This window comes from Pristis pectinata, chromosome 34 (genome assembly GCF_009764475.1).
Source record: "Pristis pectinata isolate sPriPec2 chromosome 34, sPriPec2.1.pri, whole genome shotgun sequence".
NCBI lineage: Eukaryota > Metazoa > Chordata > Chondrichthyes > Rhinopristiformes > Pristidae > Pristis > Pristis pectinata.
In genome coordinates this window covers 4,112,504-4,130,326 of record NC_067438.1, presented here as the reverse complement: position 1 = coordinate 4,130,326, position 17,823 = coordinate 4,112,504, and the positions used below count along the sequence as shown (strand labels likewise).

Sequence of the window (17,823 nt, the reverse complement as noted above, 5' to 3'; positions counted from 1 at the left end):
CAGAGAGTGGTTGAGGCGGGCACATTAACAATGTTAAAAAGCCATCTTGATAAGTCCATGGATAGGAGAGGTGTAGAGGGCTATGGGCCAACCGTGGGCAGATGGGACAAACTCGCTGGGCGACATAGTTGGCATGGATGAGTTGGGCCGAAGGCCCTGGTTCCAAGCTGTATCACCCTATAACTTTGGGACCCCAAGTAAGATGGAGCTTGAACTTTTACACCTTCCAGTTTAGACTGGCCTCAATATCTTTGTTGTCATGCATATGTTGTACTGAGGGAGGCAGTGAGGGAGGGAGGCAAAAAAAAAAGAAAAAAAAGAAAAAAAAATTGGTGATAATTTTCCAGGAATCGATAGATTCCGGCATGGTTCTGGAGGAACGGAGGGTCGAAAATGTAGTTCCGTTGTATAGGAAAGGTGGGAGGCAGCATAAAGGAAATTACAGACCTATAAGTCTGACATCAGTGGTGGGAAAATTATTGGAATCTATCCTCAAGGATGGGGTTATGGAATATCTAGAGGTGCAAGGCAAGATAGGTCCTAGCCAACATAGTTTTGTGAAGGGAAGATCCTGCCTGACCAACCTATTGGAGTTTTTTGAAGAAATCACAGGTAGGGTGGATAAGGGAGAGGCGGTAGATGTTGTATATTTAGACTTTCAAAAGGCCTTCGACAAGGTGCTGCATAAGAGACTGATTAATAAGATGAGAGGTCATGGTATTACAGGTAGGATAACAGAATGGGTGGAGCATTGGCTGGTTGGCAGGAAGCAAAGAGTGGAAATAAAATGATCTCATTCTGGTTGGCTACCGGTTACTAGTGGTGTGCCGCAGGGGTCAGTGTTGGGCCACTCCTTTTTACCTTGTACATTAACGATTTGGATGATGGAATAAATGGTTTAGTGGCTATGTTTGCGGATGACACCAAGATAGGTAGAGGAGTAGGGAGTATTGAGGAGATAGGAGGGTTGCAGAGAGACCTAGACAGTTTAGGAGAATGGGCAAGGAAATGGCAGATGAGATTCAATGTTGAGAATTGTGCAGTTGTACACTTTGGAAACAGAAATAAAAGGGCAGATTATTATCTAGAAGGAGAGAAACTTAAAAGTACGGAAGTACAAAGGGACTTCGGGGTACTCGTGCAAGATACCTTAAAGGTTAACAACCAGGTTGGATCGGTGGTAAAGAAAGCAAATGCTATGTTGGCATTCATTTTGAGAAGTATAGCGTATAAAAGTAAGGAAGTGTTGATGAGGCTCTACAGGGCACTAGTGAGGCCTCATTTCGAATATTGTGCGCAGTTTTGGGCCCCACATCTTAGGAAGGATGTGCTGACGTTGGAGAGGTTTCAGAGGAGATTTACGAGGATGATTCCCGGAATGAAAGGGCTTATGTATGAGGAGCGTTTGTCGGCTCTTGGACTGTACTCACTGGAGTACAGAAGAATGAAAGGGGACCTCATAGCGACATTTAAAATGTTGATAGGAAAGGACAGAGTAGATGTGGCTAAGCTGTTTCCCTTGGTGGGTGATTCCAGGACCAGAGGGCAAAATCTTAGAATTAGAGGGTACAGTTTCAAAACAGAGATGAGGAGAAATTTCTTTAGCCAGAGGGTGGTGAATTTGTGGAACTCCTTGCCACATACAGCAGTGGAGGCCAGATCAGTGGCGGCATACAAGGAGGAGATAGATAGATATCTAAATAGTCAGGGTATCAAGGGATATGGTGATAAGGCTGGAAATTGGGATTAGAATAGGTTTTTTTGTCCCCCCCCCCCATTCCCCATTTCTCATTTCTTTTTTCCCTTTTCCTTGGAGCAGACTCGATGGGCCGAATGGCCTTTTTCTGCTCTCTTGTCTTGTGATCTTGTGAAATGTGTCAGGCTCTGTCAAACACCTTCGTCATCAGAGGGTTTTGCAGTACAGGAGGGGCTGGTCGATGGAGGACCTTCACTGTGGATGTCAAGGCCCATTCTCCCGCATGTTTCAATGAACCAGCCTCCGATGACATAGACTTTGGTGTCCAAACGCACAGGTTTGCAAGGATCCCCTACGTTCTGCGAGTGAGGTTGAGGTGACCTTGGTGATAGAGTAGAGGCGTTGCCATTTGGATGTTCCCGATTGATCCTGGCGATCAGCTTTTCTCCCCGGGGAAGATTGTTGGAAATTGATGTATCTGAAGGGGTTTACAGGGCAGGCAGGGGAAAACTATTTCCACTTGTGGGCCCAGCCCAGCACAAGGGAGAATGGACCTCACATTGGAGCCAGGCCGTACATGTGTGAAGTCAGGAAGTTTCTTCACACGAAGGGCGGTGGAAATCAGAACTTCTCCGAAAAGCTGAATGTTTTCCACCCTGCGACGTGTAATGTCCAGTCCTGTGTTTTTTTCCTGCAGACACATCTCAGTCATCGCCGCTACATCTGTCTTCTTGCAACACAATATTCTCTCCACACCCCCTGCGACATGCCATTCACTGATTTAATAGTTGCTCCACATTTATATTTAACCACCGTTTTACACCACAGTCTGCCTTTCTTTCAGCCTCAAGCTAAACAAAACGAGATGCTGGAGGAATTCAGAGGGTCAGGCAGCATCTGTGGAGAGAAATAGACAGTCGACGTTTCGGGTGGAGACCCTTCATCTAGACTCTCTCCAACCGGAACGTTGACTATCTATTTCTCCCCACAGATACTGCCCGACCCGCCGAGTTCGTCCAGCCGCCCGTTGTTGGCTCCAGATTCCAGGATCTGCAGTATCTTGTATCGCTCTTTTCAGGCCTGATCTCTTTCAGTCCTGTCTTAGACTGAACCAGGCTCTTCTCTCCGGCTTCGTTGATGTTCAGACCTGTTAAATGTCCTTCTTATCCCTCCCTGACGTGGAAATGGCCACGTTACCTTCTCTCTGGATATGTGCAGTAAAATAACATTGATTCCCTGAGACTGCAGCGTGTGTGGTGGACAATCGCGGTACTGCAGGGGTTCAGCAGCTCCCTGAAAGTGAAAGGAATGTGAATCAGGAAGTGCGGGGAGTTAACATGGCTTCGAAAGGCCTGGTCGAGAGTTTAACCGAGGAGGCCATTTGTCCCATCTGCCTGGATTTCTTCACCGATCCGGTTACACTGGAGTGTGGACACAACTTCTGCCGCTCCTGTATCACACAGTGTTGGGAAAGGGAGGGGAGAAACTCCTGTCCGCAATGTAGAGAGGAGTTTGCGCACCGCACCCTCAGGGTAAATCGGACCTTAGCAAGACTGTCTGAGAAACTTCGAAATTTAAACGTGAATCCGAAAGAGAAGGAAAGTAAACTTCACTGCGAGGAACATCAGGAAGAACTGAAGCTGTTTTGTGAAACGGACAAGACACCGATCTGTGTGATTTGTGCCGGTTCGCGGGAACACAGAGAGCACCGCTTCCTGCCGATTAAAGAAGCTGTTGAAATCTACAAGGTGAAAAATAACCCGGTTTTTAATCATCTGTTCACTTTGTTGCATTTTTTGTCTAATTCCTTCACTCTCTGATTCCCAGGATCGGGTTAAATGTTCCGTAGAATCTCTCACAAAAAAGAAATCAGACTTGCAGGAAATGGAGCAACAACAGAAACAGAAGATCTCCGGAATTCGGGTGAGGCCTCCCTGTGCAGAATTTCTGATCTTGTTGTGTAGTTTTGTTTCCTTTGATCCACAGTCGCAGAGTAGTGCAGCTTCAGTGACCTGGGTTTGACCCTGACCTCTGGTGCTGTCTGCGTGGAGTTTGCATGTTCTCCTTGTGACCACGATGGTTGTCGCCCACATCCCAAAGAAATACTGGTTGGACGGTTAATTGGCTACTGTAACTAACCCGGGGAAGGTGGGAGGTATGTGATTGGCTGATTGGCTGCCTGTGACTCGTGCTGTTTCGCAGGGGCGATGTTAGAAACATGGAAAACCTACAGCACAGTACAGGCCGTTCAGCCCACAAAATTGTGACGAACATGTCTTTACCTTGGAAATTACTTGGCTTACCTATAGCCCTCTATTTTTCTAAGCTCCATGTATCTATCCAAAAGTCTCTTAAAACATCCTATTGCATCTGCCTCCACCATCGTTGTCAGCAGCCCATTCCATGCACTCAACACTCTCTGAGTTAAAAACTCACCCCTGACATCTCTTCTGTACTTACTCCCCAGCACCTTAAACCTGTGTCCTCTTGTGGCAACTATTGCAGCCCTGGGAAAAAGCCTCTGACTATCCACACGATCAACAACTCTCATCATCTTATACACCTCTATCAGATCACCTCTCATCCTCCGTCGCTCTAAGGAGAAAAGGCCGAGTTCACTCAACATGCTTTCATAAGGCATGCTCCCGAATCCAGGCAACATCCTTGTAAGTCTCTTCTGCACCCTTCCTGTCGTGAGGCGACCAGAACTGAGCACAGTACTCCAACTGGGGTCTGACCAGGGTCCTATATAGCTGCAACATTACCTCTCGGCTCCTAAATTCAGTACCACGATTGATGAAGGACAATACACCGTATGCCTTCTTAACCACAGAGTCAACCTGTGCGGCTGCTTTGAACGTCCTATGGACTCCCAAGATCCCTCTGATCCTCCACACTACCAAGCGTCTTACCATTAATATTATATTCTGCCATCATATTGGACCTACCAAAATGAACCACTTCACACTTATCTGGTTTGAATTCCATCTGCCACTTCTCAGCCCAGTTTTGCATCCTATCTACGTCCTGCTGTAACCTCTGACAGCCCTCCACACTATCCACAACACCTCTAACCTTTATGTAGGGTCCACTACTTCTTACGTTTTATGTTAATGATTTGGATGATGGAAATGATGGCTTTGTGGCCAGATTTGTGCATGATACAAAGCTGGGTGGAGGGGCAGGTTGTGTTGAGGAAGCAGGGAGTCTGCAGAAGATGTACATCTTGGGAGAATGGGCAAAGAAGTGGCAGATGGAATACAGCACAGGGAAGTGTACGGTCATGCATTTTGGTAGAAGGAATAAAGGCGAAGACTATTTTCTAAACAGAGAGATAATTCTGAAATCGTAGGTGCAAAGGGACTTGGGAGTCCTTGTGCAGGATTCCCTGAAGCTTAATTTGCAGGTTGAGACTGTAGTCAGGAAGGAAAACGCAACGTCAGCATTCATTTCAAGAGCACTGGAATATGAAAGCAAAGATGTAATGCTGAGGCTTTATAAAGGGTTAGTCAGACCACATTTGGAGTATTGTGAGCAGTTTAGGGCTCCATATCTACAAAAGGATTTGTTGGCATTGGAGACGGTCCAGAAGAGGTTGGCAAGAATAATCCTGGGGATGAAAGGCTTATTGTATGAGGAGTGTTTGATGGCTCTGGGCCTGTACTCACTGGAGCTTAGAAGGATGGGGGGCATCTCATTGAAACCCACTGAATATTGAATGGCCTGGATAGAGATTGAAAGACATGGAAAGGTTGTTTCCAGTAGTCGGAGAGTCCAGGACCAGAGGGCACAGTCTCAGAATAGAAGGACATCCCTTTTGAACAGAGGTGAGGAGGAATTTCTTTAGCCAGAGGGTGGTGAATCTGTGGAATTCATTGCCACAGACGGATGTGGAGGCCAAGTCATTGGGTATATTTAAAGTGGGGTTTGATAAGTTCTTGATTAGTAAAGGGGTCAAAGGTTACGGGGAGAAGGCAGGAGAATGGGGTTCAGAGGGAAAAATAAATCAGCCATGATCGAATGGCGGAGCAGACTCGATGGACCAAATGGCCTAATTCTGCTCCTATGTCTTATGGGCTTCTGTGAATCAGGTGGAAGTTAATGGGCCAGTTTCAGGGAAATATTAGGGAATGGGATCAAGGGGATTGCTCTGAGAAGCAGCAGAGATTTTGATGGGCTGAATGGTCATCTTCCAAGTCATAAGGAAATTCAATGCATCAATATAATAAATTGATCTTCACCTTTTATCTGACAGGAACAGTCACACAGACTTCAGTCCCACATCACATCCCAATTTGCTGAACTGCACCAGATTCTCACTGAGAAGGAGCAGGGCTTACTCAGAGATCTCAGGGAAGAAGAGGAGAGGATTCTAAATCCAATGGAGAAAAATCTTCGAGAGATTCAAGAGAATTTAACTTCTGTTCAGAAGGAACTCTCAAAGTTTCAGGAATGGATGAATCAAGAAGACAGCATGATATTTCTCAAGGTGACAAATGACATTACAATTTGGTTCAATTAAAGTACACAGTTACAAAATGGGGCATGATATATTTCAAATGACTTCGGTGTTCACCAATCATTGTCAACTGAGTTAGATCAGACAGATGTTCTGACTGTTCAGGGCTGTTGTTGTCCCCAAACCTGAACAGGACAGTCTGCAAACTTCTCAGGAATGTGTTTCTGTGATCTTGACACTGAGCTGGTGATTGTCTCTGTGATTCCCACGTATAATATCCGCTGAAACTCACATTAGAATCCAGTTACAGTCATATGCTGTGACTGTGTCTGGTGTGTTGGGCGTGAGGGTCTCTCTGTGGATCAATGGGAACTGAGGTTGAATTCCAGAATGTGACACACACATCAGATTTATCATCTGTATCCAGTTTCCACCTGGTTAGTTGTTTTAGGGAAATTTCCACTGTCTGATTTCTTTTCAGATAAGTTCCGCATGGGATTATGATCCATTTTACGTCATAGACAGGCCATTCAGTCCATCCTCTCCGATGAATTTACCTGCTTCACCAGCCTCCTCCCACCTGCTCACCACACCCATGAACAGTGCCCCAACTCCATGGTCCCTCATGTGTTTATCCAACTTCCCCATTACATTCAGTCTCTGCTGTCTGCTTCAACCACACCTGTGGCAGCGAGTTCCACCTTCCCTTCACTGCATTTCTGATGGGATTTATTGAAGACCACCTGCCATTTTATCTTTGATATTTGGTCTCCACAAAAGCACAGATACTTTCTCCATTCCCATCCAATTAAATCCATCACTTATCTTAAATTCCTCACTCTTATCATGTCTGACATGATATCCAGCTAAAAATGCCCAACCTGTCCAGTCTTTACTGTAAGTTCCATCCTCTCAGTTCAGGTATAATTTTCATAAATATTCCTTCTACATCTCCCTGTGGTTCTGTGTCCCTTCTGCAATATCCTCATTCTGTCTATGTGTCAGCGGGAGGGAGAGTTGGGAAGTGGGAATTTTCAGCACGTTGTAATAACTTGGTTCAAATTCCTGGTGTCAGGATGTGGACGGTCAGTCTCAGTCAATTCAGCTTTGTGTTTTATTTATTACAGGAGGAAGCTCGTCAGAAGTGGAGGTAGGACATGGTCTTTACTGAAACCCTGTGTGGATTTGTAAAATAGTTCAAGTATCTCCGATGCTTAGTTTATAACCGGCTGTTTAATATTTGCAGGATTAGTGATGATGTCCAGATATTTTCAGTGACAGATCGTGCCCTACCAGTTGAAAAATTCGATCACCCCTATTTGCTGAACACGGTGTTGAGAAAAACGTTTGATACCATTAAGCGAGGTAAAACTAATACAGATGCCTTTGTTCTTGTTTATGAGACATGTTGAAGTAATACTTAGATGCAAAGATTGTCTGTAATAATGGGCTGAATGTGAACCCAAGTTTTATTCCAGCACCAACCCCACCTAACACATGAGTTTCAATCCTCCCACAGTAGCAGGGGAATTAACATTCACTTAATGAAATTATAGAGTGTCAATGTGGTGACCGGGATTGTAAGAAAAATACACCCGAGTCCTTCAGAGAAGGAAATCTGTGCCATTCATCGTCTGACACGTTGGTGACTGCAGACTCTGTGTGACTCAGGCCTGCCCCTGCTGGACTCGCGAGCCTCACAGTTGTTATCAAACCACCACATTGAAGGGTTGCAATAATGAGACTGGACAGAGCAACCAGCATTGACCTCGGCCCAAGATTTCATCTCCGGAGAAGCACACAAAGCCTAACCTGCCTGGCAGAGCTCCCCTCAGACACATACACAATAAGGAGGATTGGCAGATGTCGCCAGAGCCTCCGCAATGAACGTTGTTCTTTCCCTCAGTAACCTGGAATCCATTCTCTTCAGACCCAGTGAATTTATTTATTTGAGCAACTCTCACACATCACACATTGTCAACCCACATCATACATCTGGAGACACACAGTAACACACAAATACTTCAATGTGCACACTCAACTTCCCAGGATACACATGCCCACTGATGTTTACTCGAATCAACACACACACACACACACACACACACACACGCGGAGTCAGAGAGACGCAGACACATATTTCCATTGATTTCCATTGAGTCTGTCTGTTATGTGGAACTGAACTACTGAACTGCCCTCTGACCTGACTCGTCAGATCATCAGTTCACGGACAGGCTCCAGGGTGAGATTCCTCAGGAGGATGATCTGGGAAGGGATTTGGTAGATGTTTAACCCCAGGGACTTCAACACCCATTTGTGGCCATTAAACTGTGAACAGTCTGTGGTTGTACACTGAGGCTCCAGTTACAGCTTTAGTTCACTTGATTTCTCCTCTCCCCACAAACCCGACCGTGCTGAGGGGGGTGGGTGGAGTGTTTGACCATTTCCGAAGCTGGGACTTCCCTCCACTGAATCCCCAGTGTTTCTGCAGTTGTCACATCCTCGCTTCCTCCCCTCGGGCGGCTCTTTTATCGAGTCGAGAAACAGGACAACAAGTCAGAAGCTGCTATCCCAACAGCAGCAACTCCCCAACATCCCAAGTATGTCGACAGCTCATTTGCGTCATAGAGCTACACAGCATGGAAACAGGCCCTTCGGCCCACCTCGTCCCTTCCGGCCGTCCCATTTGTCTATGAAGTCCCATATCCCTCTGAACGTTTCCTGTCCATGTACCTGTCGAAATGTTTTTTAAACATTGTAATTAGACCTTCTTCTACAGCTTCCTCTGGCAGCAAAATCCATCTCCCCACCTCCCTCTCTGTGAGAAGATGCCCGACAGATCCCTTTCAAATCTTTCCCCTCTCAGCATAATTCTTTTCCCTCTAATGTTAGACTGCCCAATCCTGGGAAAAAGATGATGAACATTCACCTTATGTGAGCCCCTCATGATTTTATAAACCTCAATAAGGGGTAACCCCTCAACCTCCAATGCTCCAGGGAAATAACCCCATCATATCCAGTCTCTGCTTATAACTCAAGTCATCCAGTCCAGGTAATGTGCTCCTGAAGCTTCTTGTCCAGCGGAATGACATCCTTCCTATAGCTGGGCAACCAGAAATGCACACAATACTCCAAGTGTGGTCTCTCAACAACTTGTACAGTTGTAACGTGACATCTCAACTCCGGTGCTCAGTGCCCTGACCGATGAAGGCAAGCATGCCAAATGCATTCTTCACCACCCTGTCTACCTGTCCTGCCACTTTCATGGAAGTATGTTGCTGTGCCTTTAGTCCTCTCCGTTTTACAACAATCTCTGCCATTTGCAGTATAAGTCCTGCCCTGGTTTAACAAGCCAACACGCAACACCTCGCACTTGTCCAAGTTAAATTGTTTCTACCATTTGTTGGCCAACTTTCCAGTTTCCCAGTTTCTCCTGTCTACATCAGTGGTAGGAGGTCGAGAGAGTAGAGAACTCCCATGTTCTTCAGAGTAAACATCTCTAATAGCCCGTCCTGGCCCAACCACGTAGACCCGACAGCCAAGAAAACTCACAAGCGCCTCTACTTCCTCAGGATGTGAAAGAAATTTGGTGTGTCTCCATCAACTCTCACCAATTTTTATCGATGCCCCATAAGAAGCATCCTATCTGGATAAATCTCTGCTTAGTATGGAAACTGCTCTGCCCAAGACTACAAGAAACTGCAGAGAGTTGTGGACACAGCTCAGCACATCACAAAAAACAGCCTCCCCTCCATGGACTCTGTCTCTACTTCTCACTGCCACAGTAAACCAGTCAACATAATCAAAGACCCAACTCTCCCCAGACATATTCTCTTCTCCCCGCTCCCATCGGGCAGAAGATGCAAAAGCCTGGAAGCATGGACTAACAAGCACAAGAACAGTTTCTATCCTAAAAGACTTTGAATAGTTCTCCTGCACGATAAAATGGACCTCTCAGTCTACCTTGTTCTGATCTTGCTCCTCATTGTCTGCCTGCACTGCACTTTCTCTGCAGCTGTGTCACTTTATTCTGCATTCTGTATTGTTGACCTTGTCCTTCCTCAATGCACTATTGTAATGAATGGATCTGTATGAACGGTATGCAAGGCAAGTGTTTCACTGTACATTGGTACAAGTGACAATAATAAACCAATTCCAATTCCAGTTCATTTAATCTGAATCTTTCTGTAATCCAATTAACCTTTTCCACTGTCCACTTTAGCACTAATTTTGCCGTCGTTTGCAAACATTTAACCATGCCTTCTACATTCACTTTCCAAATCATGAATGCAGATGACCAATAACAGTGGACCCAGAACAAATCCCTGTGGTACACCACTGGTCACAGGGCTCCAGTCTGAAAAACAACCCTCCACCACCACCCTCTGGCTCCTCCCACCAAGTCAAAATTGTTTCCAATTTGCTTGCTCACCCTGGATCCCGTGTGATCTCACCTTCTGGACTGGCCTTCCTTGTGAGACCTTGTCAAAGGCCTTGCTAAAGTTCATGTGGACAATGTCTACCACCCTGTCCTCGTCAATCCTCTCTGTCACTTCTTCAAAAAGCTCAATCACATTTGTGAGATACTATTTCCCACACTCAGAGCCATGATGACTGTCCCTCATCAGTCCTTTCCTTTCCAAATGCTGGTAGATCCTGTCCCTCAGAATCCCTCCAGTAACTTTCCCATCACTGATGTTAGGCTCAGAGGCCTGTCGTTCCCTGGCTTGTCCTTGCAGCCCTTCTAAAATAACGGCACAACATGAGCCACTCTCCAGTCTTCCAACACCTCACCTGTGCCTAAATGTGAGGCAAATATCTCTGCCATGGTCCTTGTATTTTATTCCCTTGTCCTAATGTCCATGGGTAATCCCCAGTGATTTATCTACCATAATAAGATCTGAGACCACCAGCACCTCCTTGTTTGTACTGTGGTTATGTTCCAAGACATCACTGTTCATTTCCCTTAATTCCTTTGCTTATTCTCTTACTTGTTACTCTTCTGCTCTTAATGTACTTGGAGAATCTCATAGGATTGTCCTTTATCTTAACTGCCAGAGCTGTCACATTTTCCTTTGGCCCACCTGATTTCCCTCTCAACTGTTCTCATACATCTACACAAGTGTACACAATCACAAAGTGCATGAGTTCCCGTCTGTGACAGGAGGGTTACGTTCAGGTATACTGCTGTTGGAGCAACATTTCCTGATAATTCAAATATGTAGTAAAAAGTAATAGATGTCAACCCTCCCTTCTGGTTGTACCTCCTCTGTCCAGTCCATTCTGCATACGGCCTTTATTATGAAAGCTTGGGAGTAATGATGACTTGCTGCAATTTTTCAGGGTCTTGGTGAGATCACACCCAGAGGAAATTGCTTTATTTTTGTCACGTGTAATGATGTACAGTGAAAAACTTTGTTTTTCCATGGCATCCATGCAGGTCATTTCATTACGACAGTGCATTGAGGTAGTACAAGGGGTAACAATAACAGAATTCAGGATAAAGTGTTACAGTTACAGAGAAAGTGCTGTACAAGCAGACTTTTCAGTGCAAGGCCATAACGAGGTAGATTGCGAAGTCAAGAGTTGATCTTATCGTACAAGGAGGCTGTTCATTAGTCAGTGGGATGAGTGTCTGGGGTGGGTGGGGTCTTTGATTATACTGGGTGCTTTAAAGAGGCAGAGAGAAGTACAGACGAGTCCATGGAGTGGAGGCTGGTTTCTGTGATGTGCTGAGGTGTGCCCACAACTCTCTTCAGTTCCTTGCGGTCTCAGGCAGAGCTGTTGCCATACCAAGCCTTGATGTATCCAGATAGCTTGCTTTTTATGGTGCATCGATAAAAATTAATGAGTGCCAAATGGGACATTTCAAATATCTTTAGCCTCCTGAGGAAGTACAGGCGCTGGTGAGCTTTCTTAGTCATGGCATCCATGTGATTGGAACAGGACAGTTTATTGATGATGTTCACTCAATGGAACTTGAAGCTCTCAATCCTCTTGACCTCAGCTCCATTGATATAAACCGGAGCATGTGCAACATCCCGCTTCCTGAAATCAATGACCAACTCTTTTGTTTCGCTGATATTTGAGCTGAAGGTTGTTGTCATGACACCATGCCACGACTCGCTGTATATCCTTCCTGTACTCCGACAGACAGTTCCTTGAGATTCGGCCCACAACGGTGGAGTCAACTGCTGACTTGCAGATGGAGTTAGAGCAGAATCTGGCCACGCAGTCATGAGTGTACAGGGAGAACAGTAGGGGCTGAGAACACAGCCTTGTGGGGCACCTGTCTTCAGGATAATTGTGGAGGGGATGTTGCTGCTTATCCTCACTGATTGTGGTCTGTTGATGAGAAAGTCAAGGATCCAGTTGCAAACGGATGTGTTGAGTCCCATATCTAGGAGTATGGAGACATGTTTGCTCTGTACAGTTCGATCCCCTGAACTAAAAATGACATAGCAACGTTGGAGACAGTCGGAAGTAGATTCACCAGGCTCATTCCTGGGATGAGAGGGTTTTCCTGTCGGGAGAGGCTGGATGGATTGGGTCTGTGTTCCATGGAGTTCAGAAGAATGAGTGGTGACCTTATTCAAACATAAAGATCCAAAGAAGCTTGGCCGGGTAGTTGTTGGGATGATTTCACGAGTGAGAGAGTCACAGAGAAGGGAACATAGTTACAAGTTAAGGGGCCATTCATTTAAATCTGAGGTGCGTAGAGATTTCTTCTCTCAGACGGTGCTGGATCTCTGGAATTCTCTGCCTCGATGGTGGTAGAGGCCTGATTATTGGATGTATTTAAGGCGGAGATAGAGAAATATTTGTAAGATTGAGGAATTGAGGGGAATGGGGAACTGGATGGGGAAGAGGACTTGATGCCAGCATAGATCAGTCATGGTCATATTGAATGAGGGGCCTGTTCCTGTGGTGGACTGTTCTATGTTCTATGTTTCAAAGAGGAGATCTCAGGGAAACACAAAATTCTTCAGGGCTCAACAGGCAGGATGCAGGGAGGATGTCTCCCCTGTCTGAGGAGTTGAGAGTCAGGGTTCACTATCTCAGAATGGGGTTTACCCTCAGAGGATGGTGTATCTTTGGCATTCTCTGCAGCGGAGGGCTGCTTTGTAAAGCTGCAACATGACGTCCCAACTCCTACATTCTGAACCTGACCTATGAAGGCTGGAATGTCATAGAGTCACAGAGCAATGCAGCATGGAAACAGGCCCTTCGGCCCAATTCATCCATGCTGACCAAGGTGCCCACCTGAGCTGGTCCCATGTGTCTGCATTGGGCCCAAATCCTTCCAAACCTTGCCTGTCACCATTTCTCTGCCCCAGGCCTCTTCTGTGCCAGTTCCACAGATCCCCCAATTCTCCAATGTTACAAAAGATTATCCACCTCATTTTCTGCCACATTACAGAAGAGGAGGTGCTGGAGGTCTTCAAATACAGAAAGGTAGATAAAGCCCTGGGGCCTGATCAAGTGTATCCTAGGACATTGTGGGAAGCTTAGGAAGAAATTGCAGGGTCCCTTGTGGAGATATTTGTAGCATCGATACCTACGGGTGAGGTTCCAGAAGACTGGAGGGTGACTCATGTTGTGCCTTTATTGAAGAAGGGCTGCAAGGGAAAGCCTGGGGAGTACAGAGCAGTCAGCCTAACGTCTGTGGTGGGGATGGTAATGGAGGGGATTCTGAGAGATGGGATCCACATGCCCTGGGAAAGGCAAGGACTGAATAGGGATAGTCAGCATGACTCTCTGTAAGGGGAATCCTGCTTCGTGAATTTGGTTGAGTTTTTGAAGATGTAACCAAGAGGATGGATGAAGAAGGTCCAGTAGAAGTTGTCTACATGGACGTTTGACAAGATAGCACATGGTTGGCTAGTGCAGAAAGTTAGATCAGATGGGATCCAGGGCGAGCTGGCCAATTGGATACAAAATTGGCTTGGCGGTCGGAGATAGTGTGTTGTGGAGGAGGGTTGTTTTTCTGACTGGAGGCCTGTGGCTTGTGACCAGCAGTGTGCTGCAGGGATCGGTGCTGGGTCCGCTGTTGTTCATCATTCAGCATGGTTCGTAAGTTTGTGGATAAGACTAAAATTGGTGGTATGGTGGACAGTGAAGAGGGTTATCGAAGATTACAAAGGGACTTTTATCAATTGGGCCAGTGGGCCGAGGAATGGCAGATGGAGTTTAATTCAGAGAAATGTGAGGTGTTGCATTTTGGGAAGACAAAGCAGGTTAGGACTTACACAGCAATTGCTAGGGTCCTGGAGAGTGTTGTAGAACAAAGAGACTGAGGGGCACAAGTACATAGTTCCTTGTAAGTGGCAACAGAGTTAGACAGGGTGGTGTAGAAGGCGTTCAGCACACTTGCCTTGATTGGTCAGAATATTGAGTACAGGAGCTGGGACGTCCTGTTACAGCAGCACAAGACGTTGGTCAGGCCACATTCGGAGTCCTGTGAACAGTTCTGGTTACCTTGCTGCAGGAAGGATGTCATTGAACTGGAGAGGGTGCAAAACAGATTTCCAAGGATGTTACCGGGACTGGAGGGCTTGGGTTATAAGGTGAGACTGGATAGGCTGGGATTTGTTTCACTGGAGGGCAGGAGGCTACCAGAAGAAGCTGTAGAGGTGGGTACAGGTACAAAGTTTGGAAAGACTTTTGGACAGGTACATGTATAGGAAAGGTTTAAATTGTTGAAGGGTCAAACCCAGGCAGTTCAGCAACTTGGTCTGTACAGATGAGTTGGGCCAAAGAGCCTCTTTCGGTGTTGCATGGCTCTCTGATTTCATGATCTGCTCTTTAAATATCTCCAGTATCCAATCAGCCCAATCCCCTCCCCTCCCATCTGCCTCCGTCTCCACCACCTCCCAGCAATAGCTCTCGTCACCACGCCCCACTTATCCATCCCCACCCACAGTCTCTCCACCCTCCTCACTCTCCCCACTCGCTCTCCCCGTCCACAAGTCACTGTCCCAACCCCTCCCGGCAATCCCGGGAAGCTCCCTTTCCACTGACATCTTTTACACACCCACTGACTCCCACGGTTACCCTGGCGACACCTCTTCCCACCCTGTCACTTGTAAGGATGTCATTCCCTTCTCTCAGTTCCTCCGTCTCCGCCTCATCTGTTCTCATGATGAGGTTTTCCACTCCAGGACATCCGAGATCTCCTCTGTTTTCAGAAAACGGGGTTTCCCCTTCACCACCATCAACGCAGCCCTCACCCACCTCTCCTCCATTTGCCGCACATTTGCCCTCACCACAACCACCCCCCCCCGACATAAGAGGGACACGTTCCCCTTGTCCTCAGCGAGCACCCCAAGAGCCTCTGCTTCCAACACATCATTCTCCACAACTTCCGCCATCTCCAACAGGATCCCACCACCAGGCACAACTTCCCTCCCCTCCCCTCTCCACTTTCCTCAAGGATTGCTCTCTCTGCGACTCCCTTGATTCCCACTTCTCTCTCCCCCACCCATCTCCCTTCCCCCCTCACCTGGACTCACCGATCACCTGCCAGCTCCTCCCCCTCCCCCACCCCTTTATTCCGGCTTCTCCCCTCTTCTTTCCAGTGTGAAGGGAAATGTTTGATGACATTCATCCTGGTAAATATCATGTAGATTTATTTAACATATAAATCCACCTGTGTCAGTGATCTGATGGTAATCCTATGATTTGTCTCCCATTGTGGAAGCCCCACTGTTACCTGCTGGGCTGAGAGTAGCTCCACAAAATTCACCAGGAACTTCTTCAGGATCCACAGAATGTCTCCCTCAAATCTCAGTGATTTTTTTCCGAATTCTCCCAGACAGCCTCTCTGCTGGATCCCTCTGTGTCAATTTCAGTTTAAGAACTGTCGCTGTGAAAGACAGTTGTGTCTGATCCTATTCATAACTAGGTGCCCAGTCCAGATAAGATGCAAAGATAAGTCCGAGCGCTTATCAAAATCTCAATGGACAGTAAAACCTCTCTGCGTCCAGTCGCACATTATTGTAATTACGGGCGCTCACACGGACACTATTTCTCTCTCTCTCTCTCTCGCTCTCTCTCTCTCTCTCTCTCTCTTTCTCTCTCTCTCTCTCTCTTTCTCTCTCTCTCTCTCGCTCTCTCTCTCGCTCTCTGTCACTCACATCCAGCATTGAATGGAGGTAAATACGACCTTCCTCGCTTCCTCCGTCTCGCTGCTTCCCTCACAGACTCCCCAAGCATCCTGCCATCCTCAGTCCTCCCCCACCTTCGAATCTGCCTCCAAAATCACTCACCTCTACCCAATCTCCCTCAGTGCCTTCTCGCGCTCTCTCTCGTATCGACCACTCGGCCTCTCCTTCCTATGCTGTTCCCAGCACTTCTCCCTCTCCATAACCTTCCCCCCTTTCCCTCTTTACTCTCTCCCTGCCTCCGTCCTCCACCACAGCCGCTGCCTCTCCTCTCCTGCTCTGGAGAACTAGAAAGGAACCATTGTCAATATTCGAAACAAAAACATGAAATCATGAAAGGGGAGGCACAATCTGTGGAAAGATCAGCAGCTGAATTTAAATGTCGAAAGGAGTATTGCTTGTCCAACCGGTGCCGGCGCCGCTCTGCCCATGTCTCCCCCCGACCCCCGAGGATTCTCTAATTCTCTGCTTCTCCCCCCAGTCTCTGTGACCCTGGATGTGGAAACAGCGGGTCCGCGGCTCGAGGTGTCCGAGGATCGGAAGAGTGTGAGATGGACGGAGACACAGAGGGATCTCCCCGACACCGGGAAGAGGTTCACAGTCCGGCCCTGTGTGCTGGGATCGGAGGGATTCACATTGGGAAGATATTACTGGGAGGTGCAGGTGGCAATGAATCGAATCTGGTGTCTGGGAGTCGTCACAGAGTCAGTGGAAAGGAAGGGAGGGGTCGAGCTGATGCCGGAAAAAGGATTCTGGACCATCTGGCGGGATGGTGACCAGTTTTATGTGAACACCTCCCCTGAATCCCGTCTCCCTGCTCGTCCCATACCCAAGAGGGTGGGAGTTTATCTCAGTTACGAGTCCGGGACAATTTCATTTTACAGCGCGGACACCAAGTCCCATCTCCACACCTTCACTGGGAATAAATTCATGGAGAAACTTTATCCTTTCTTCTGGACTGAGGATGTAAACCGGTGGCTGAGGATCTGCTCCGGTTCCGCTCCAGGTCTGTAACCGGGTCGGGTCCCGGGACCGGCGTCAGGAAGAAGTCAGTGTAAATATAAATGTGGGGAGAGTAAACTAAATAGGAATTGACATTAGAAATGTTGACCCATTAATTTTAACGCGTTAACTGCATCCGTCAGCGGAACAAAAATACTTCTGTGGAAATACAAAGATTGAGCACAGGGCGGCGGTTCCCCCGGGTCCAGAAGTCCAGGGGATCAGTGAAAGTGGCGCCAGAGGTGGTGCTGAATGGAAGGGAGGTAAAGTTGTGACGGGGGAAGGTTTAACAAGAAGGGAGGGGTGAAATTGGAAATGACCAGAAGTGAGAGAAAGAAAGCTGAAAGCTGCGAATGTGAGATACAATCATCTATCTTAATTCAGTGTCGACCCCCGAGGGCTGTAACATGTCCAGTCAGAAGATGAGGCGCTGTTCCTGAGCTTTGTGGAGACTCGTTGAAAAAATGCAGGAGACCAAAGGCAGAAATGAGAGCGGGATGGGG

At 47.1% G+C, this 17,823-nt stretch overlaps 1 protein-coding gene across 1 annotated transcript in view; it reads left to right on the top strand.

The window, feature by feature from the left end:
- Positions 1-3,033: 3,033 nt before the first annotated feature.
- Positions 3,034-17,823, top strand: part of LOC127585830 (uncharacterized) — a 56,337-nt gene continuing 41,547 nt past the window's right edge. The window contains exons 1-7 of the mRNA XM_052043528.1: positions 3,034-3,444; positions 3,524-3,619; positions 5,952-6,185; positions 7,283-7,305; positions 7,402-7,520; positions 16,800-17,324; positions 17,464-17,583. Coding sequence (XP_051899488.1) covers positions 3,034-3,444; positions 3,524-3,619; positions 5,952-6,185; positions 7,283-7,305; positions 7,402-7,520; positions 16,800-17,324; positions 17,464-17,583 — 1,528 coding nt within the window. The remainder of the gene's footprint in view (positions 3,445-3,523; positions 3,620-5,951; positions 6,186-7,282; positions 7,306-7,401; positions 7,521-16,799; positions 17,325-17,463; positions 17,584-17,823) is intronic.